This window comes from Microchirus variegatus, assembly GCF_963457635.1.
Source record: "Microchirus variegatus genome assembly, chromosome: 18".
NCBI lineage: Eukaryota > Metazoa > Chordata > Actinopteri > Pleuronectiformes > Soleidae > Microchirus > Microchirus variegatus.
Window position 1 is genome coordinate 19167998 of NC_139819.1, and position 24694 is coordinate 19192691.

At 40.4% G+C, this 24694-nt stretch overlaps 1 protein-coding gene across 1 annotated transcript; it reads left to right on the plus strand.

Annotated features, from left to right (window-relative positions):
- ckap2l (cytoskeleton associated protein 2-like) lies at positions 1-23416 on the plus strand (the record flags this gene model as incomplete). The annotated part of the gene is made up of 10 exons (XM_083904652.1): positions 1-40; positions 1494-1560; positions 1605-1686; positions 2846-3325; positions 3884-4035; positions 4472-4667; positions 10851-11009; positions 13188-13248; positions 14329-14470; positions 23131-23416. 10 exons carry the CDS (start codon positions 1-3, stop codon positions 23414-23416), a joined length of 1665 nt encoding a protein of 554 aa, XP_083760778.1.
- Positions 23417-24694: the final 1278 nt, after the last annotated feature.

The window sequence follows — 24694 nt, forward strand, 5'->3', positions numbered from 1 at the left end:
ATGGAAGAGGGAGAGACCGCGTCACTTCTGTCCCGAAAGGGTTAGTCAGCGTGTTATGTAGCCCAAATGCTAGCTCAGATATTTAGCACTGATTAGCATGTTATCGCTAACGCTAGGTAGCGCGCTTTTCACACTCATTTAAAGTTTAATTTCGAAACCGTAATTCATATACTGAATATGTTAGGAGCTGTTTTGTATTCTATATAGTATCATCGGAAAAGGTTTAGGTAGATATTAAAAGTAATTATTTTTATTTGCACAAGCTCACTCATGTCTGACAATTTGTTTGTTTAGGCTGCATTGATATCGATCGACAAGAACAAAATATAAAGACAAATAAGATATTAGTACATACGCACATGTTATGTAAATATCACATTAAATACACACAATACTCTTAAAGTTGTTTCTGCAACATTTACATATAAACACGTATTACATGTAAAACAGAATAAAATCACACATAATAATGGAGTTATAACGATTAGTTACTCGGTGTTAAAACTGCTTGATTATGTGGTCAGTGTAGAGAGAGAAAGTGCGTGTGTTTGTGTACACGTCGTTATTCACAGTTACTTCCAGTTACAGTGACTCATTGTAGCATAGCTAAGTTCATGTTTGCTTGTCAAGTACAAACATGACTGGAATGTGACTATCAAGTAGGCCTGATAGGCCAATATCTAATAAATGTCTCATTGATATCTATTTTTTTATTATAATTGCGTTATCATAGGGAATGGTAATTTGTTCTATAATTATTCTCAGTTTCATTTGAATAACTATGTAATATTTGTGCAGATCTGTGAGAAACAAAGATGTTTTCTTAGGTCTGTAGAATTTGATTGCTTATATGTATTGGTCAGGACAATATTTAATATTCGATACACTGCATTCACTGCAGTTCATCTCTATTACCAGAGTAAAAAAAAATTTAAACTCTCTGAATCATTTTATTTTCTGTAACTAACAATTGTTTTTTTCTCGGTTCACTGAATAGAATTATTCAGTCCCAAAAACGTAAGAAAATTGTGAAAATTGTTTTTCCTCAGACCTTACAATCATGACTCCCTAAAATGTCTTGTAATGTCCAGAGACCAGACTTGGTCAGTTGTTTTAAAGTAAAGTGTCATTTCAGGTGATTCAGATACTGCCAGTACATGTTTGTAAAAAGGACAATCTCATTAGATTTGATTTATTCTTTTTTTAAATGTATTTTAAAGCACTTATTGTTCACTCGTGCACTTATACGCATGTCTATTGTGTTGAAGGTAGAGGAGCAGCTTGAAGATTCATTGCTGGTGATGCAATGCTTGCTGCTTCTGCCACCTTATATAGCAATAGATGCACCACACATCAGGCAACAGGTAGTTGTTTGAGTAGCAGTACGTTTTTTTTTTTTCAGTGCAATCGCTGAGGCATGGATTTACAGCATAATAAAATGGTGATCAATTTGTGTCACGTGCTGATTTCACAATGTGCTTTTTCTGTCTCAGAGCTGCGTAAACAGAAGTTAATGGAATATATGGCAGAAAAAAAACGACTGAAACTGCCCAACCCTAAGTAAGACAAAAACCTTTTCTCATGTTTTTTCTTATCTGGTGTAGACTGACTAAACCAGTTTCACTCCCCAGACCTTACCTCTGTGATGTTAAACACACCACGAAGCCTGGGACATCTTCACAAAAGGTAAGGGTGTACATGCCTGTATGTGAAGTCATGTAATACCTTGAAATCAGTCAAGTGTGCAATAGGGTTGTGCTGATGGATGATGTCATCATCACCCCGTCTATCAAACTAATCCTTGTCTCTTCTAGTTGACCTGAAGGGATTGCTCTGTGAATTAAATTGAGAATATAACAAATATATGCATGCTATTTTAACAACTTCTCATGTTACTTTAATGCTAAACAATGTACCCGATGTTTACTAAAAATTGATTGAACGCATTGATTTGTAGCACTTTCACATCCAAATTCCTGTTTCATGGGCTCTCCACCCTTTTTAAATTCATAATCCACCCACAGAAGTGTGCCCTGTTTGAATCTCACCTGATTCTTAATCTTACCTATTTTAGCCATGCACGGTCACACTGACCACAGGAAATGTTGTACCACACTACAATTAATTTTCCCCGCAGTTTGTCTAACATTCCATTCACAAGCTTATTGTTATAGTCCATAACAATAAGCGAGGATATCATCGATCACCATGTTTTACTGTAAACATCATCCACTGCCAATTTAGGGGACATCGCCCAACCCTAGTGTACAATGATAATGATCAACAATCATTAGTTTTTAAATGACAATTGAAGATTGAGAATGATCTCGTGTGGCACAATGCTCCATCATATATAATCCCACTACAATCCCAGAATTTGCGACACAGATATGAGCCATGCTTCATTTAAAACCTGATGGAGCCACATTACCACATGACACCATCAGATTATTACCTACTATTATGCAACGATTAGATGTTAATCGTTTCTAATAATGTAAAAAAAAATTGGACTTTCCACAAACCATTCAAAAGGGGTGGGGGCAGAAGCATTTATCATGTCAATCTGCTGAACAACCTGATTTTTCTCTGTGTTTTCAGTCCTATTAGTACCTGTTTGCAGCAGTATCACACAGATACTGTGTGATGCACAGATGTACTGAGAAATGGAGGCAGTCATTTGGAGCTGATGAGCTTAATCAGCATTGTGTAAACTCTTGACAATAGATTGAATGTGTCATACAACTAATCATGTATTTGTATAGCTCTAAACTATTGGCTTTTTAAAAAACTAAACAAACTATTGTTATATAATCTTTTTTTTTTTTTTTTCTTTTCTTAACAGAATTTCAAGGGGAAAGAGAACAAAGGTCCGTCCAACATGTTCAAGCATGAGACCACAACAATTCCAACTCAAGCCACAAAGCACCCTGCCAGGAAAGCATTTGTTATCGCTAACAAAGTCGATGTCAAAGGCAGCATTGTGCCTGGACTGCAATATGGCAAATGTCCATCTGCAATCAGTGGTTCCACACAACCACAATTTAATCAGAAGTCGGTGCTCACTGCGATGAACATGACTGTGCCCCCCAAATCTAACCGTAATACAACCAGCCACCTTAAAAAGCAATCAAACAGAGAGATGCAGTCTTCTTGCAGAACTTCTTCAAAAGCAGGTTCTAATGGCAGGTTGTCGAGCTGTTCACATGCTCTTTGGTCAGTTCCAGAGAGAACAGGCAGTGTTAGGATAAGTCTTGGCCCATTTGTCAAAACAAAAACAGGACTCATCCCTGCAGTGACTCAGCCAAGAAATGTGAAAACATCTGTAACGCATGCCTTTTCTACAGCAACCAATATGTCTGCAAACAAGACGCAATCCAGCAGCTCATCATCAAATAAAGAGACTTTTTCCCAGAGGCCCACCGGGGCTGAGAAGAAAACACTTTATGCCACTACTCTGAACATCCCTGTCAACAAAAGAATAACAGTTTCTTCAACTAAAATACAAGAGAAAAAAATTCAAGATCAAAGCAAGGTGAACTCAAAACTGCTCCTGGGTAAACCTCAGCTTACTTGTAAGGGTCAGTTATCAAGTGTACTCAAATCAGTACCCTCCAAGTGCAGAGCAGAACCTATTATGCCAGATAGGCGAGGAGGGAATTCTGTTACTAACAGAACAGTTGGAAAGTCCACAGACAGGTTAGCAAAACAGACATTTGAGGTTAGAGAGGAAAAACATGTAAAGCCACACAAAGTTCCCACCCAAAAGTGCAGTGTGAGAGCAGTCAGGGTTACCCAGGCTGTTGTGACTGAGAAAAGCAAGACAAGTAAGGATACTGGAAGCAAAAGGGGACATGGTTCAGCAAATGTCCGTCCACCACAGGCTCATGTCAACAAAACAGGTGCGTCTGTGATGTCCAAGCCTGCCAGGTTCATCAGTCATACAGCCACAAACACAAAGATACCTAAGGTCCCAGTCAAGCGGATTCCTCAGACTGAAGTCAAGAAACTGACTGCTGCCCAAGAGGAAAGAATGTAAGTACAGCAGTGCAATTGTTAAACCACTGATGTATAACGACTGAATCAATACATTTTGACTTAAAGACTTCAATCTCCCTGCTGCAGAAGGCAATAATGCCGATCTTTCTGAACTGCCAGTTGCAACAGTGTGGCTGGTTGGTCTATCATTTTAAATATTTTCCACTAGAAATCAATTTGTTTATTGAGAATACAATTTTAATAACAGTCTTATTCAAAATATGTTCGACACATTTGGTCAGGTTGGTCCCTTGAGGCGCTCACTCGCAAAGACCACCCTCCATCTGACCTTGAAATTTTGCTTTGCAATTTAGGTCGCATAATGACACTAAAGATCATTGAATTTATAATTCCTTTCATTTCAGTGTGCCTGTGTAATTTTATCTCATGTTATTACATCAATCAGATAACATGATTTTTTTTTGTTCCGTAGGCGAAAACTGACAGAGTGGCGGGAAGCCAAGGGGATAACCTACAAACGCCCTCCAATGCCAGTGAAACCTCCAGTGAGGCACACTGTTGCTGTGCCCCATCCTTTCTGGACTGCCATGAAGGAGGAAGATGATGCCCAGTCCCTGATCTGTGCTGTAGACCGGTCACTGGTCGACTGTATCAAATTGCTCAGAGAGGTATGTAATGGTAATGTTTTTCTGGTCTTATTATTTTCATCTCCATTAAATCTCATTGCAATTTTCTGTTGGGAATATGCTTAGACATTGTCTTGGAGAGAGAATGAGGTAAATCTGCTCTCTTAATAACTAAATATTTACTTAAAATTGATGTTAAATGCATCTGTAATCTGACTGCTATCACTGATCTACAACGACCTGTTTGGTTGGTGACATTTAAAATGTATTCTAAATTGACTTATGTCATAAAATAGGAATAGATAATATCAGCATTCATTGCAGTGTCCAAAGACTCTTTCCACCGAGCATTAATCTGACAGAATGAAAATGACAGAGAGCTATTCATTTTTATATATATATATGTATATATATATATATACATATATATATATATATATTTGTTTATCCTCATTGCTTATTCCAACCCAGAAAACGAAAAGGCTTGTTTTGCCTGATTTTTTTTAATAAAGTGTTGATGTCCACAACTGACATTTTACAATAAGTACAACAACAATAGTATCTAATTCAGCTCCATGTGCATTTGTATTTCTGTATTTAGTTATTTATAGTATATCTCGCACACTATTGAATTAAAATTTGAATGCTGTCAAAACAGAATAATGCATTCTCAAATACACCAACAATTTGTCTCATTAACTTTTCATTTGTTATCTGCCCACATGTAACTGTGTCATTTCACAAGAGTATCTATATGTACAGCTGTGTGTACAGTATGATGTAAACTAGAGCTGCAACTAACGATTATTTTCGTAATCGATTAATCTGTCGATTATTTTCTCGATTAATCGATTGATCGTTTGGTCCATAAAATGTCAGAAAATGTTAAAAAACGTTGATCAGTGTTTGTCAAAGCTGAAATTCTGATGTTCTCTGAAGTCTTGTTTTGTCCAGAAACCAAAATGATTCAGTTTTAATGATTTCTTTGTTATGAGGAGCAAAGAAACCAAGAAAATATTCACATTTAAGAAGCTGAAACAATCAGAAATCTTGTTTTACTGATGAAAAAAGCTTCAAACCGATTCATCGATTAATTGTTTCAGCTCTAATGTAAACTGGTTATTTCCGTTGGTGAAGTGACTGGCACTGCATGGAGTGAACAGAGGTGTCCACTGAAGTGTCATTTAAATGTCCACCTGACAGTCTGAACTATGACAATGGTACACCTTTAGGATTTTTGTATGGCAGAGCTTTTGTGCATTTTTTGCATCTAGGACTTAAAAATCTCAAACCGAAGACTGGAGAGATACAGTTTTTATATATTCTTTTCTATTTTGGGGGATGCAACGGTACATTTTTCCTACGGTTCAGAATGCATTGCGGTTTTTGGGCCACGGTATCGGTACGGTTTCGATATCTTAAGGGTCCCATATTATACCCTATTAACCCAAGTTAAACTAGGCCCTAATGAACATGTCTGTGTCATGCTTTAGTCAAAATATCATAAGGATGAAGCACAATAGCAGTTCAATAACTCTGCCTTTTTCAGAACGCTCGGTTTTGTGCCTGATCATTTACATGTGAATGAGACCCAGGTAAATCCACTGCTTCCAGGAGAGTGTTGCCACTTATCACCTATTGTCATGCAGCGTCGTCACAACCCCCGCTCCATATACTCATAGTAATGTCCGTTTACCTGTTGTTACTGAAGGCCACATTATACTTCTCCGACTGCGTAATGCGTTATCCGTCTGCGTCACCACGTAGACCACTCGAGCCTTCTGCGTCGTGGTGACGGATAGGCGCTGAAATTTCCCGCCCGATCAGTAGGGGTCGCTGCGCAAGGTTGTTGTGCTTTTGGCTACAGTGAGCAATGGCGTCCGAGGGAGAAAGACTGTTGTTGTTGAAACAGCGGCCGTTTGTCACTTTTCTGTGTCCCGGAACGCAGTTTTAAGATAATTTGACCATTTAGAGTCTAAACATGTGCTGTGTGTGTTAAGATATGACGTATTTATAGTTCGGCAGCGACGAAGTCGGCGGTGTTCAGCTCCGCCCTATGTGGACGCTCGCTGCTCACTGTGAGCCGGCACAGAGCAGCTTCGCTCGGCCTGTCCTGAGGACCAATCGCAGCTCTTGTGCTCTCCGTTGTCCCTTGACGGAGTGACGGACACTTAAAAAATATTTTGTGCACCCGGAGACGACGCAGAGGCTCTTCGACTCTGCATAGCCTACGCAGAGCACTTTATGCAGGAGTATAAATTGGGCTTGAGTTTCACCGTAATGCATAGAGTGACCACAATTTTGGCTTCTCGCGATCATAAAGAAATCAAAGAAAAACGATTAATGCGCCGCGCGGCGTTTATGTAAATTCCCATTCTAGAAAAAGACCCTGAACGCACCGTAGGAGTGTAACTGCGGCTCCAACTGGTGTGTGGATCAACAACACGAGGAGAGAACGTGGAAACACGACAGAAAGGCAGCCTTTGGTTGAGAAGAAATGTAGGACAACATCTACATCTTTCTGCAGTGCTTTCAAACGCGTGCTCCTCATATCACCGATCCACACATGTCACTCGGTAACTGCAGGCATGTAACTGGTGCGTTCAAGGTGTCCCTCCAGCATAGGAATTTACATACACGATCAACAACAAAGGGCTTGTGAAGCTTGTGAACATTTTTACATAAATATATCCACTGGACACAAAAATCTTCTGAGGCTGGAAGTTTTTGTAAAACACTTTGCTCCGCTGTACTCCGCTCTTTCTACCTCACCTAGTCTCATATTTCACAGGGACAAGGGGGAGCTACGGTGGAGCTGTGAAGTACTCTGTGAAGTACTCTGCCTGGCTGGGTGCCAACATTCACGGTGAAATGTCCGCACTGTCGTCACTTGGTCGGGACGTGTAAACATCGCATGTTTTATCGCCTATAATTACACAAAGTGGAACCACTAAAACATGACTGAGTCTTGTTTTTTCACATTTTGGGGACTGGTATGGCCCACTTAGTCCCAAATATAAGTACTAAAAGATTAAAAAGTTGATTTTGCACAATAGGGGACCTTTAATATAAAACTGCTCAGAATAGCAAAGGCAATATTGCATTGTGAACATAATTAAAGCCACAGATGTAATCAAACCACACACTTTATTTAAACAATAGTGCACTAGCAGGTCAAATTAAACAGCAAACATAAAACCACATGAATTAAAAATAAATTAAGTTGAGTGCTATCCAATAAAAATTAAATTTTAACCCACTCACAGAAACTACAACTACAAATACACCATGGAGTCGCGCTGTAGGTGAATGTGGAGCCAACTTCAGCGTCGTGATACGAGGAGAACGCTTCCCTGGAAACAATGTCTGTCGAATATCCAACTTAAAACTAACTTCACTTGACAGTCCCAAAATAATCTCACACTTAAACGCCCTTAAATGAAAATGGTGCCTCTTCAAACTTCTTTTTTCAGGCAGTCTCGTTCACTCGCCATTGTTTCTGCATTGTTCAGACAGCTCTCAACATTTGCATGCGGATCGCTGATTGGGTCCTGGGAAACTCAGGGACGTTCTGATTGGCTCTGAAAGTGACATGAGCAGACCATGGCACTGAGTGCAGCGCTGCTCTCATGTCGACTAATCTATCGATTATTTTTTCGATTAGTGGACTAATCACGACTATCTTCGTTAGAATCAATTTGGGACTTCTGTTTAACCTACATAGAGTGGACTCACGTGTGTGCTTTAATAACACAACATTTATCACAGTTCAATACTTGAAACAAATGATCACAGCTTAAATATCAAATAAATATACTCCAAACCACACAGCTGATAAGAGAAAGAGGTTTACAATTCATTATAAATGCTAGTATTGACAGGGGTTGAAATGAACACTTTTAGCACCATAATAATCAGGGGCAGATCGAATGATTAAAATTGCACGAAGTAGCGAGGAGTTACAGTAATTTAAAATGCACATGTGCCACGGTGTCACCGGTGATCCCCGCGGTTGTAAAAGTATGTCAAAGCAGCTTTGCCTGCAATTAAATTCGATTCAATTAATTTACCATTTGCTAAGCTAGCTTCTTCCATGATTTTCCAACTGATAGACATACGACAAACGTATTATGTACTTGCATTATAGTCTAAAGGTTAATTAATAAATGAGCATGTGATTTAAAAATATCAACTTTTGTGAACTCACTTTTCTGCAGTACGTGATGATACAGTGGCTCAGGGGTGTCGCCGTTTATCGTGTTTGTGAATCGCGGTAGTGCTACCATGGAATGAGCATTTAACGTGTTTCGCTGGTTTATTTTCAGTGAAATGTTCCCAAACTTTGGGTCGGAGTTTACGAGACTCTTCTTCTGTTTCCCCCATAATTCGTACGTTCTTCTTCTCTGCTTCCTTGCGGGATGTAAACAGCGAGCAACACTGCCCCCAGCACTTCCTGAAGCTAGTTCTGGATAGCACGAGTGTGTGTTTGCACGAGTGTGTGTTTGCTCGTGTTTGTTTACACTGCAGTTACAGTTGAGCTTGAAGCGGCCGGTGTGTGATTTACAATAACAATAACACAACGTGTCGACGCTTAAATTTTAACGGTGACAAATTTTTGTAGTCGCCGTCATCGATTACTAATCGTTGCAGCCCTACTCCCATGTCTCTGCTCGAGTGCATCTAATCGCACGGCTATACAAAGTTTTGATAACGTTTTGTGATGGGACGAAACGTACCAAAATAGCGTTGTATGCTGTTGCCGAACAGGGCGTACCAAACGGTTCGGTTAAATTCCGAATACCGTTGCATCCCTACTATTTTCTGACGAGTGTGACAGGAGAATCTCTTCATTTACTGCACATGCACTTAAAAAAGACTCCTGGTGTACCTTCCTCATTCTGCATTAGGGAACAGTTTTCCCACGGTTCGGTATGCATCGCTTTTTTGGGCCACAGTATCGGTACGGTTTCGATATCTTAATTTAAAACTGCTCAGACTAGCAAAGGCAAAACTGCAAAAATAATTAAAAGCACAGATATAAACCACAAACATTATTTTAACAATAGTGCACTATCAGATCAAATGACAGCAAACATAAAACCACACAAATTAAAAATAAATGAAGTTTAGTGCTATCCAAATAAAATAAACAACATTTTAACCTAATCACAGAAACTACAAATACACCATGCTGCTCCAAGGGTGATGACGCTTGCTCTGGGTGGCGATGTCGAGCGAGTGTCTGTAGAATATTCAACTTCACTGCCCTGCATAACAGCACACGATGGTTTGTTTGTTGACATTCATTTTCTCATTCTCATCGTAGTCTACGCTGAATCCTTAATTATTTCTCACACATGACTTATACGAAGACAGTGCCACTTCAAACTTCCTTCCTTTTTACAGAGTCTCGTTCACTCGCGCTGATTGGCACTGAAGGCGGCATGAGCAGAGCAGCGCTGCACTCATGTCTCTGCTTCTGAGTGGATCTAATCACGCAGTATTGTGTTTTTGAATACATTTTGACGGACTGAAACATTTGTTTGCCGTTGCGTATTGAACCGAACAGGGTGTACCGAACGGTTCAGTAAAATACAGAATACCGTTGCATCCCTATTCTGCACACATGTATGCACATGCACATGCACAAATATCCATCCGTTATCTCCCGCTTTATCCTCCTGTGTAGGGTCGCGGGGGGTGCTGTGCCTCAGCTGACATAGGGCAATAGGCAGAGTCACACCCTGGACAGTTCACCAGACCATCACAGGGCCACACAGTCTCACTCTCACACTTATGGTCAATTTTGAGTGACCAATTCACCTAATCCCCAAATTTGCATGTTTTTGGACTGTGGGAGGATGCTGGAGAACCTGGAGTAAACCCATGCACACACAGGGAGAACATGCAAACTCCATACAGAAAGACCCTTGTTCCAACAAGGGCCTGAAACTGGGTCTTCTTGCTGCAAAGGCGAGAGTGCTAACCACTACATTAACTGTGTGGCCCATGCACAAACATACACGCACATATTCAGAAATATAGCAGAAAAGATTGTCCTTTTTAAAATTCTTAGCTCTTAATACTGTCTTGTTTGTTGGATGCTGCTCACCCTTGCAAAACACATTTTCTTGTGGACGATAAAGACTAACTTATTAAATTTATACTACTTATACTAATTTAATCTAATCCTGAAATTAATGTGAGCCTTCCGTGTATTTACAGGGTTGCTCTCCAGACCAGGTAAAGGAGGTTCTTTCGCGGCTGCCGACTATGTCCCAGAAGTTTGCTAAATACTGGATCTGTCTGGTCCGCCTAATGGAGCGAGAGGGCAAACTAGATGTTCTGCCCATTTTTGAAGAAGCTGTTCGTGTTGTGTTGGAGGTAAATCATCCATTAAATAAGAGTTTTCTACAATCATAAAAGGTGCTTGTAGTTGTAGTTTTATTTTTAGTTACTTTATGGGCTTTTACTCTATAGTGGAAAAGCTCCAATATAGAGCTGCCTGCAACTATCGATTATTTTCACCATTAACTAAGTAATCGCTTGGTCCATAAAATGTTAATGATTTCTTTGTTATCTGGAGCAGAGAAACAAAGAAAATATTCACATTTAAGAAGCTGGAACAATCAGAAATCTTCACACTGATTAATAGATTATCAAAATTGTTGAAGATTAATTCAGTCATCGATTAATAAACGAGTAATTGTTTCAGCTCCACACCAAAAGTGTACACACAATCCGTGAGGTCCCACTGATGCATAAAACATTTGCAAAGGCATTTATGATCTTTTAATCCAGTTAAATATTGTCCATGGTTATTTAACAGTATTCTTATGCTGGACTGTCCAATGCAATTACATCCATGTGTGTCTGTGTGTGTTCACAAGATTAATTAACTGGGAACCAACATTCAAACAGTAGTCAGGTATACATTACCATGTGTTGCAAAATGTGTATGTTTTTGTTGTTTTAGTAAAAAAAAAAATAAGTCCACACAACTGACACTAACACTAATCACTAACATTACAGGCATTTTACAGCGTGTGCTGGTGAAGTTTTTATTGTATCTTTAGGGTTTCAGGGTCTATTCTGCTGATGGCTTAACAGAGAGTTGGACATCTGGGGCCGTATTTATCAAGCGTCTTAGAGTGCCATTTTACACTTAAGTCCTGAGAATTTGTGAAATTTAGTCCTACTCTCAAACTTAAGAATAAAAGCTATTTATCAACTTTCTTCAGTCTAAGAATCACTCCTACTCTCCCAGATATTTAAGAGACCTCCAGAGGTGTCTTAAGTGGTTAGGTGTTGCCAGTAGGGGATGGAACTGAGGTGAGAAGGATGTCCCGGCTTTGTTAGATGACGAGCAGCTGATCAAACGGCAGGGGCGCCGATTTATGTTTTTGCTGGTGGGTGCTCATCATCGTGCTTGCATGATTGTTGCTATTTTGACACGCACACATTCGTCTCATAGTAAAAGACATTAGATCAATTAACGGCAGCGGCCGCAATGAACGCACACACGGACACGATCTCTTTCACAAACACACACGAGGATTGTAATGTCAATTATGCAACCCTAACGCAAAAGACTGAAGAAGAAAAAAGAAAAATCTACAACCCAGCACCACAGCCTGGATTGAACAGCATAGCTACCGTAACGCCTATAAGTTTTTAGGTAATAACAGCCTACCAACTCAACAGCATTTGTGTCATTAAAGCCAGTTGTGATCATTGACAGTATAATTAATATCAGCTTTTGATTAATTAATTAATGAGTGAAGTTGCTGTTGAGTCGGTAGGCTGTTATTATCTTAAACTTATAGGCGGTTACGGTAGCTACGCTGTTCAATCCAGGCTGTAGTGTTGGGTTGTAGATTTTGTTTTTCCTCTTTCTTTTTTCTTCATCTGAGTCTTTTGCGTTAGGGTTGCATAATTGACATTACAATCCTCGTATGCATCACGTAGACTGTTTTTTTGAAAGAGATCGTGTCCGTGTGCGTGCGTGCGTTCATTGTGGCCGCTGCTGTTAATTGATCTAATGTGTTTTACTATGAGACGAATGTGCGCGTGTCATCAGCAAAAACATAAATCGGCGCCCCTGACGTTTGATCAGCTTCCCGTCATCTTACAAAGCCAGGACATCCTTCTCACCTCAGTGCCATCCCCTGCTGGCAACTCCTAACCACTTAAGACACCTCTGGAGGTCTCTTAAATATCTGGGAGAGTAGGAGTGATTCTTAGAGTGGAAAGTTGATGAATAGCTTTTGTTCTTAAGTTTGAGAGTAGGACTAAATTTCACAAATTCTCAGGACTTCAGTGTAAAATGGCACTCTAAGACACTTGATAAATACGGCCCCTGGTCAGGAAGCAAGAATCAATAACATGAAGTCCTGAAGTGACAAGTACCAAGTAGATTTTAAAAGCCAGAGCATATTATAGGTTAACTAAACTTATCTTTACTGTTGTTTCTAACAAGAGGTAGAGGTAATAGTGCTGCAAACGTTCTAACCACTTCATTGTTTCTGCTGTTTTTAATGAAAATGTCTTTGCTCCTTTTAGCCTATAGATGAGCTGCGGACTGTGGTGTTTGAGATCCTGAAGAAAAAAGACATGATGCAAGGTAATTTATACACTGAGATCGTCATAATACAAAGAACATATGTTGTGTAATGTGTGCACTTACCTCATACATATCACTTAGTTTATTGAAAGTCGAATGTAAAATGTATTGAGCGTCAGTTACAAGTCGCAACGAGTGTCTGCGCTTGCTTTTCTGGGTGTTTCTGTGGCACATCAAGATGAAAATATCACCTTTTTGCAGAATGAAATGTTATATTTTCATTATTGGGCCAGAAAAGTGGGTTAAACTGGTCTTTGTCGACTGTGAAATAAGTTTTGAGCCTCAATTGTCCGGAAGACTCCAGAGTCAGTTGATGGATAGTATTTTTCCACATTCTCTTCACACAAAATATTCTATTAATCCACTGTCTCTATTAATTTACTTTAACATGTACATTAACTCGGTCATCTCTGCAGCTGTCAGGTTTCAGTTACTTAGTAATGGTGGATGCACTTGGAACAGGACCCTCTGAGTCACCTCTGGTTTCTTTGATGATTTTTTTTACATAATATATGTTAAAAAAAAATATATAGATAGATAGATAGTGTATATGTACCTGACTGTACATCTGTGTGATGAGAACATGACAGAAAATGTATTTGTCATATATGTTTATATTTTATCTCATCTCATCTGCTAACATGAAGGAAGCTGGGACAGTGAACCATACTACTGCCAGCCAACATGGGTCAATGATTACACACACCGATAAGTGATAGAGAATTTGACCTCACTACATTTAACCCATCATTATTACACAGCAGGCTCATTTATCTGCACCCACTGAGGGATTGGGTGCTCTGCTCACAGTTACCCCAGCTCTTGACCCATCCTCAGAGTTGAACTGGCAACTCTCTGGTTACAAGCTCCAACTCCTTTCCTCTTGTCCATGGGCTGCAGACAATCATGATCTGTGATTTGTCCATCTTTAGTACAGTGGTCCAAATAAATGGTTAAAAAAAATGTGTGAGATTGTGTAAATAGGTGACTGTTTTAACAAATTATTGCTTTGTGTGTTTAAACTTTTTTTATTTAAATGAAAAATGTTCATGTTTTTAGCATCTGAATCAGATGAGACAGAGGGGAACCAAATCCCAACAGCTGAGAGCGCTCTTGAGTTTAGCAACAACCCCGTGACGACCCCTAAACCTGTCAAAGTCTTCATCTCTGGGGAAAAAGGAGACTCGTCTGTCATCAAGTATAAGATCACAGCAACTCCTGGGTAGGTTTCACTAATTGTTTCCATTATTGTTACAACTGTCATCTACAATAATATTTCTGCAATGAAAGGAACAAGCAAAGGTCGCCTATGGCAGTTTTCAGTTGTCTGTTGCTACATCGGAGGCATTTAACGATACAGCTGCCAAAGGCCTCCAGGTGTTCAGTGCTCTAGCATGCTGAACCTTTGAGTGGAGCCTGTAACACTCAAAGGTTCAAGACCTGCTGCCTTCAGAGTGAGCTGAAGGCAGCAGGTCACTGGTCCAACATTAGAGAAGACAAACGGTACTGCTACAGGAAAAGAACAGTGGTTGACTTGCCTTGGGTCGATACTGCTAATCCATACTATTATTGATATTTTCTATACAACTCTGTGACTTCAGCTGTTATGTGCCAGTCACCTCTCCTCGTTTAGACAGACTGTTTGGCTGCTGCTTGAACTGGGTTGCTGCACAGCCAACAACAGCAGTGTTATCTTTGCTAAAGCTGAAACTCACATCCCTTCCTCATTTTTCTAGTCTTGTATTTGTATGTTTTTCATGGCTTTACGAGTGTTATGTTTTACTTCACATACATATTGGGGCGTAATGTGTCAAAATCGCAACCAAGCGCCTCGATTCTTGCAGCATTCTTTACCTTGATGTTTAGTAAAGTCTCTCGGTTGTAACTTTTGCCAGCTGAACGTCTGGGCTCGACAAAACTTCCAAAACTTTCATACTCGCTGATCCCTGAAGGGGCCGCTGCGACCTCACGCGCCGCCATCATGTCCATTCAGGCGCCATATATCGACCAACACCAATTCTACCATCATATTACATAGTGATTTGGTTTTTAATGATTGAGTTCTTAATTCAGAGGAGTATTTGTCTATCTTCTGATTTATTATGCAGTTGAAATCTCCTCCCACTATAATCCTTTAGAATGTTAAGCCAAGAGTGAAGCAATTTTTCTGAAAAATATTGAATTGTCTTCATTTGGTGCATAGAGATTCATAATAGTTATATTAACACCACCAACTGTACCCACAACCATTATGGGGTGTCCCTCTTTATCTACAAGCACTTTATCTGGTTTAAGGCCTATCGATCTGTGGCACAAGATGGCCACTCCTCTTTTCTTTTTGTTTTCATATGATGCACTAAAAACCTGGCCGACCCATTCTCTCTTTAACTTTTGGTGCTCCCTATCATCCAAATGGGTCTCTTGGAGCAGCGCTATGGAGCAATTCAATCTTTTTAATTGGGAGAATTGTTTTTTTTTCTTTATCGGATGATTAACTCCATTTACATTATATGTGATTATGTTTAATATATTCATCTAAATCTGTCCTTGATTTTCTCTGTGCTAGTTTGTCTTCCAACAGTCACCATATTTTAAAAAACGTCTTTTAAGTCGTTTAAGTGTCACTCTCAGAGCTGAATTACGACAGTACTATGTGCCGTAAACGGAATTTTAGGTGATGTCACTTCCGTGTCCATAGAAATGACCAATCACGGAAGGGAATAAAGAAATATCGCCGATTCGGTGGGTGCTCCCGGATATTGCCGAGCACCCACGGAGATTGTCGAACACTCACATGTGTCAGCCTACGCTTGTCATTGATTTATTAATGACCACTAACTATCAGCGGGTTATATTGTAATGAAAACCTATCTGCGGTCCACAATGGACCAAGGCTGAACCACCACAAGACATTGTAAAAGAATAACAACCTGGAACTAATAGTGCACCAGTTTATAAGACGCACCACTACCAGAGGAAACACATTCCTCACCAAGAATTAAAAAGAATGGTGAGTGACAAAACGACAAATTAAATATTTGTTATAGGGTGTGTCGGAATGGTTTTGAAGTGTGGATTTGGTCCACGATTTGCTTTTATTTGAGCCTTTTTGCTGTAGTTTTGGTGGTTATGATGATTTATTTCCGTGTGTGTAGTTAGTAACACTTTTGATTTAACCTACATTTGTCTCATTAAAGACAGTTATGATCATTGACAGTATAATTAATATCAGGTTTTGATTAATTAATGAGTGAAGTTGCTGTTGAGTTGGTAGGCTGTTATTACCTAAAAACTTATAGGCGGTTACGGTAGCTATGCTGTTCAATCCAGGCTGTGGTGCTGGGTTGTAGATTTTTCTTTTTTCTTCTTCAGTCTTTTGTGTTAGGGTTGCATAATTGACATTAAAATCCTTGTGCGTGTTTGTGAAAGAGATCGTGTCTGTGTGCGTGCGTGCGTTCATTGCGGCCGCTGCTGTTAATTGATCTAATGTCTTTTACTATGAGACGAATGTGTGCGTGTCAAAATAGCAACAATCATGCAAGCACGATGATGAGCACCCACCAGCAAAAACATAAATCGGCGCCCCTGCCGTTTGATCAGCTGCTCGTCATCTAACAAAGCCAGGACATCCTTCTCACCTCAGTTCCAACCCCTGCTGGCAACTCCTAACCACTTAAGACACCTCTGGAGGTCTCTTAAATATCTGGGAGAGTAGGAGGGATTCTTAAGGCCACATTATACTTCTCCGACTGCGTATGCGTTATCCGTCTGTGTCACCACGGAGACGCCTCGAGCATCGGACACTCGCTGCAATTTCCCGCCCGATCAGTAGGGGTCGCTGCGCAAGGTTGTTGTGCTTCTGGCTACAGTGAGCAATGGCGTCCGAGAAAGAAAGAGAGAGAAAGACTGTTGTTGTTGAAACAGTGGCCGTTTCTCACTTTTCTGTGTGACGGAACGCAGTTAATTTGAGATAATTTGAGGCGAGAAATTGGCCATTTAGGGTCTAAACATGTGCTGTGTGTGTATAGATATGACGTATTTATAGTTCGGCAGCGGCGTTATCGGCGGGGATCAGCTCCGCCTCTGTCAGGACGCCCGGAGCGCACTGAGAGCGGCACAGAGCAGCTTCGCTCAGCCTGTCCTGAGGACCAATCGCAGCTCTTGCCGTCTCCGTTGTTCCTTGACGGAGTGACGGACACTTAAAAAATATTTCGTGCAGACGGAGACGACGCAGAAGCTCTTCGACAGTCTCTGCGTCGACGCAGAGTCTCTACGTAGCCTACGCAGAGCACTTTACGCAGAAGTATAAATTGGGCTTTAGACTGAAGAAAGTTGATAAATAGCTTTTATTCTTAAGTTTGAGAGTAGGACTAAATTTCACAAATTCTCAGGACTTAAGTGTAAAATGGCACTCTAAGATGCTTGATAAATACGGCCCCTGATTTTTGTGGGAGACAGCAGCTGTCTCCTTCTCCTCTTGTTGTCCTGCGTCATCCACATGTCCATTGCTGTTATATTTCTCCCACGGATGCTTCGAGTCTGTTTAAGGACTGTTTGGTTTCTCGGAAGGCGTCACCATTCTCACGTCTTAACGTCTTTAGCTCCGCAAGCAGTTCCGATTCTCCATTGTTATCTCTGCTAGCCAACCTAGTTTCTAGCGTTAGCTGTTTCTGGTTAGCCTTGGTTTCCTCCTGTTTTCCACCCCTTGTGTCCTTTTTCTTTTGTGTCTGGCTGGCGCTCATTCTGGCATTTTGTTTGACTATCTGTCGTGAGTTCTTCTGTGAAGTTTAGTTTTGTTAAGGGCACTTTTCTTCTTGGGTCGGACGGAGTACCGGAAATCAAACGTCTGCTTGGGGCATACCGGAAACCGGAAGACATTTTTTATAATATGAATTAATTAATTTATACTCACACATGTTAAAGTAAGCATGCATTTTTTAACACTAATTTAAGTATATTTAATATGTTGATTTTGACCCTGTCTGGCGACATAATGTTCTACTTCACTTGAATCTCACCTGCTTACTACAGAAAATGTACACTTGAAACTTACTCATTACATTATTACATCATAGTAGTATGTAAACTCGTTTTTAATAACTTACAGCCGAAGCTGTACTTACAGTCTAAGCTGTAAGTGCTTTGAAAATAGAAGAAAAAAAAGACAAACACATTAACCAGCTAATGCTTTCGTTAGTTTAATAAACTGTTCATGTTTGTAAAGCTGAATAATTAATAAATTAACCCACTAAACGAGAAACAGGAGAGACTAATGCTACATGTCCTTACTTCCTTACTCCCTTCCTTGTCACGGATGACTCCGACATTAGGGCTGGGCGGTATACCGGTTCATACCGAATACCGTTTTTTTTTCCCATCACGATATGAATTTTTAATATACCGCCATACCGGTATATTTGATTACACAACATCTGTTTGCGAGTGAGCGCGCTCTGCATGTAAACTAATATTTTTTTCAATCACTGAACGAAGCCTGTCATATTTGGGACAAGAGTCAGGATCTTAAATCACTTGCACAAAACTTTTGATCAGTTAAATAAACTACATCTATTTCTGGTAATCGCCAGGTTTATTCAAGACATGCGTGAGTATTACATACTCAAAAAACAACAGCGTTTCTGCACAGTACTGTATATGAGCTAGTTAGCGATAGCAACTATATTTAGCTTACCCTCACTTGTCGTCTCGTAACATCTCTTCAGTTTTATGTTGTATGACTTCCCAAACTTTTCTGTACTCCTCCACAGTATTTCTTGTTGCCGCCTATAGCTTTTTCTGGCGATCTTCTGTTCTGTGTAAACAAATGCCACAGACCGAGCAACAGCACGACTCCACGCCCTCCATTGTTTATGTGAGTGTGTGTCTCGCGTATAAGTCGTCACAGTAGTTTCGCGCAGCCGCGTTGGAGCCGTGTTGTGATAACCACGCCCACGTTGAGAAGGTACATTCTCTGTAGTGGAAACACAACTAAACCGTGCCGTTTCGTGCCGTGTCGCTCAGTGCCGTGTAGCGTAGAGCTAGTGGAAAAGCGCCATTACTATCCACAGCCATACTGTTGCCACTTATCACCTATTGTCATGCACCGTCCTCACAACCCCCGCTCCATATACCCCATAGTAATGTCCGTTTACCCGTTGTTACTGAGTTTCACCGTAATGCATAGAGTGACCACGATTTTGGCTTTTTGCGATCATAAAAACATTAAAATCGAAGAAAAACGATTAATGTACCGCGCGGCGCGACATGTATGTAAATTCTCATGCTAGAAAAAGACCCTGAACGCACCAGTGTTACTGCGGCTCCGACTGACGTGTGGATCAACAACACGAGGCGAGAACGTGGAAACACGACAGAAAGGCAGCCTTTGGTTGAGAAGAAATGTAGGACAACATCCACATCTTTCTGCAAAGCTTTCAAACGCGTGCTCCTCATATTACCGATCCACACACGCCACTCGCTAACCGCAGGCACGTAACTGGTGCGTTCAAGGTGTCCCTCCAGCATAGGAATTTACACACACAATCAACAACAAAGGGCTTGTGAAGCTTGTGGGGAGCTACGGTGGAGCTGTGTAGTACTCTGCCTGGCGGGGTGCCAACATTCACAGTGAAATGTGTTGCTATGTCGTCATTGCGAGAGAGGTTAAAACATTGCATGTTTTATCGCCTATACTTACACAAAGTGGAACCACTAAAACATGACTGAGTCCCAAATATAAGTACTAAAAGATTAAAAAGTTGATTTTGCACAATCGGGGACCTATAAAATGCATTAACTGAAATGTTTGTTCATTTTCAAAATGTAGCTGCATTTTGAGACTCATAAATAAAATTAATAATCAATATTTCAAAATGCATTTTAATTTTCAGCTGCAAGACTGCTCATTCTGTGACTTAATTAAAATGATAAAGATAATGACATTTAAGATGTAATTTTCAAAACATCCTCCAGCAAAAAGGTAACAAAGTGAGATTAAACTTGACAAGATTTCTCGGCGCGGTAAAAAACTGTCCCGTGAGATTTGTGACCTAAAGAAGGAGAAGGAAAAGAATAATTTTTTGTTTCAATTTCTGGAAGAAGAAGTTTATTAAAAGCTCATCCTTACATTGCAGGGTTTTCCCCAGTGTATTATAAGCCTGGCGAACGCTTGTCCAGGTGCCTATCGAAACCCAAGTCACACTATCAAGTCCGTCATTATTACGGTTACATCATTCTCGTCAATAAAGATGTTATATTTAGGTATGCACCGATAATTCGGCGGTTGAAACACAGCTACAACACTGTGGAATGGCACTTGTTAAACGCTGGAAAGTCTCTGCGCAAAAGCAAAACTTGCCTGCGTGCGGCACAGATTATGAACTCCCCGCAACATTCACTTCACAGCAGAGAACATTCTCTCTCTTTGAGCAGTTAACTAAAGACATCAGCTCATCTGTTATGATGCATCTGTTATTCCCTTAATTGCAGCGTTAAAGCGTCTTCTTTCACAAAGATTAAGACCACGGAGTGAAAACGATGAAAAGTGCGCTCTGCTCTTCAGAGTCTGTCACCGGCGTTTTGCTCAGATCTACACGGATCACCTGCACTTCATCGTGACTGTATGCCATCATCGTCATAAAGATCATTATTCTTATGTGGGGATAAAACACGTAGATTAATTATCCAGGCTGCTTTGGAAGAGACTGCTTGGAGATGCAGGAGCGCAGAGCGAGGAACAGCGCAGGAGAGGGAGAAGGGAACAGCGCAGGGGCGGTGCGCAGAAATAAAAGGGCCGTTGGTCTGCACCAGATGAGGGGGCACTACCACTGTTATGTTTATGTTGCTTTATTTTACTTTTAAATGTAACCATTGCATGGCTTGTTTTAAGATTCACTGGCCGATTACTTAATTAATATTTAACCTAAGTGAAAAAATTTTTATATTATTTATTTAATTTCAAGAGTGTCTTTTTGCAAGACTCTATAGTTGGTGTTAAAGTGTTGTTAATAAATGTCTTACAATAACACATAATAGTACACATAATTAAACATTTCCAGTGAACTTTTAATTAATTTTTTTTTTTTTTTTTTTACAAAAAAACGCCGTCTGCCGCCAGTGGGCCCGAGAGAGACCACCGGGCTTAGCCGGTTTTCTGGGGGAAACCCTGCTTACATCATGCATGTAAAGAGTTATACATTTCAAAATGCATGTGCAACTTGTTTAAAGGTCCCCTATTGTGCAAAATCAACTTTTTAATCTTTTAGTACTTATATTTGGGACTCAGTGGGCCATACCAGTCCCCAAAATGTGAAAAAACAAGACTCAGTCATGTTTTAGTGGTTCCACTTTGTGTAAGTATAGGCGATAAAACACGCAATGTTTTAACCTCTCTCGCAATGACGACAGCAACACATTTCACCGTGAATGTTGGCACCCTGCCAGGCAGAGTACTACACAGCTCCACCGTAGCTCCCCACAAGCTTCACAAGCCCTTTGTTGTTGATCGTGTGTGTAAATTCCTATGCTGGAGGGACACCTTGAACGCACCAGGTACGTGCCTGCGGTTAGCGAGTGGCGTGTGTGGATCGGTGATATGAGGAGCACGCGTTTGAAAGCACTGCAGAAAGATGTAAATGTTGTCCTACATTTCTTCTCAACCAAAGGCTGCCTTTCTGTCGTGTTTCCACGTTCTCGCCTTGTGTTGTTGATCCACACACGTCAGTTGGAGCCGCAGTAACACTGGTGCGTTCAGGGTCTTTTTCTAGCATGGGAATTTACATACACGCCGCACGGCGCATTAATCGTTTTTCTTTTCAGTAACAAAGGACATTACTACGGAGTACATGGAGTGGGGGTTGTGACGACGGTGCATGACAATAGGTGATAACTGGTGACAGTATGGCTGTGGATAGTAAGTTAGATCGACACTCCCCTGGGAGCAGTGGATGTGTGTTTACCTGGGTCCCATTCACATGTAAATGACCAGGCACAAAACCGAGCGTTCTGAAAAAGGCTGTTTTGGCAGGGTTATTGAACTGCTATTGTGCTTCATCCTTATGATATTTTGACTAAAGCATGACACAGACATGTTCATTAGGGCACCAGGACCTAGTTTAACTTGGGTTAATAGGGTATAATATGGGACCTTTAAATAAATCTGTTGGTCCAGTCATATATATTGTCATTGTAATTTTCTCAAAATCTCGTCTCGTTCTCGTGAACCCAATATCGTGTCTCGTCTCATCTCGTGAGCTGAGTGTATCGTCACAGCCCTAGTTAAAACTAATTTGACACTCCTAAAAACGTGGGTTAATATCCAACAATTACCAGGGAAATGTCCGACATCTCAATATTTAACAGAGAAGTCTGGTCCGCGATTGTCCACCACTTGTTTGTGTGGATGTGCAGAAGAGCCAGAACAAGGGGAGTGGCCAGTGACCTCACTTTCCTGCGTCCCTCCGTATTGCGAACTCATTTTGAATTATGAGACACTTTTTGTGGGCTAAGATGACAACGAAAAATCATTTCTCTGTTTGCATTTTCTTTTTAATTAAGGCACAGAATATGCAGTTTCGAATATTGATTATTAATTTTATTTATGAGTCAAAAAATTAAGCTGCATTTACTGTACTTACACTAAGGGGGACCACTTGTAAACTGGCGGCCATATTGGAATTCAATTGATACAAATGAGTTGTTCCTGTCACAATACATTCATACATTCATTTTGATGTTTGGATCATTAACACATTTCTTTTCATTGACGTTCTACTTCGAAAGCTTTTTTTTTTTTGCATTTGACAAGGCTGGGTGAATACCAAATACAAACTATTTATCACAGGTTGGAACTTAGAATTCATTCTTATCTTTCTTTTCTTTCAGTGGCCCTCCCAGCCAAAAGAGAGAGTCAGCGCTGGTCAATGGCCAGGAGATTCGATTTTTCACTCCGGTTAGGCGCTCGCTGAGAATTGAGAGAGCCTTGCTGCAATATCCTGTGTCCCTCCAGGACCATGATGTTTGCGTAGCCTCCTACAGTGACCTGATCTTTGAGGAAGAGAATGTGAAGGAAAGTGAAACAAGCCCATCTGTTCATGACACACAAATGTATATCTACAGGCAGAACGAAGCACTGAAAGACAAGGTGCTGCTCAAACTTGTCTATGACTAAGTCAAAATTCTGATGATCTGTCAATGTTTTGAGGTATTCAACTCCTCAAAAGAAGTTTTATTAAGTGGTTATTTTTAAAATGTATTTGTTTAAATCTTTAGGTGTCATATTTTAATACTTCCAACTATTGTGCACATATTCATGTAAAAATAAACATTTGTTTTTACAACCCATATTCCTGAACTGTCACATTAATTATCAGCAACATTGGGCAATAATATTTTACCTGTGATACTAACTTCTTAATAGCTTTATGAGCATTACCAGTGGTAGGACCATCTGCCAATTAAATCATTTGTAAGAGCTGATTTCTAGAGCTGCACTAACAATGATTTCCTAATTGATAAATCTGTCAATTATGTCCTTGATTAATCGTTTGGTCCATAATATATCAGAAAATGTAAAAAAAATCCATGCATTTTGTGAGTCTCCCACATTCCTTTTAGCAAACTCAAAACGTGTCATCTTGCCACTCTGCCAACTCTATGGAGCGTACGGCTTATTGTCGTCCTATGTACAGATACTCCAGTCCCTGCTGTGGAACTCTGTAGCTCCTCCAGTGTTACATCAGGTCTCTGTGCTGCCTCTCTGATAAATGCCCTCCTTTACAGGTCGTTGTTTTGGTGGGCGGCTGTCTCTTGGCAGGTTTGTTGTTGTGCCATGTTCTTTCCATTTGTCTATGATAGATTTGATTGTGCTCCTGGGGATCATCAAAGATTTGGATATTTTTTTATAACCTAACCCTGACTTCTCCCTGGACAATCCCTGGTTCTCTATCTCTGCACTCCAGCTTGACACTGACAGTACGGAGTACGTGAATGGTGCTGACTGTCTTTCTGTGTCAGTTTTCTTATTATACTTTCTGGGTAACAGTGAAGTGAAGGGTTATTTAAAGACAGCAAAGTGCACGGTTTGGTTTGATAGCCAAACTTTTGCTTAACAGCTTAGCGTGTAAGCTAAGCTAAGAGCTGCAATTCTACTTACCCCTTCACACGGGTGCAATGGTTGTCTCCAAAAGACTCAGTCCATTGCTGAACTGGAACGCCGTATCTCCGACCTTTACTGGATACGGGATGAGGAAAGACTCCTGGAGTCAGCCCTAGACTCAGTGGCTCCACTTTCCACAAAAACAATGTCAGTCAAACCTACACCACCTTGGATAAACACTGAAATAAAACAACTGAAAATAAATTGCAGGAGCGCAGAGAGAAAATGGAGGCAGACAAAATGAACAGTTAATTTCGACATATTCCTGTACAAACTCAAAACCTAAAATAA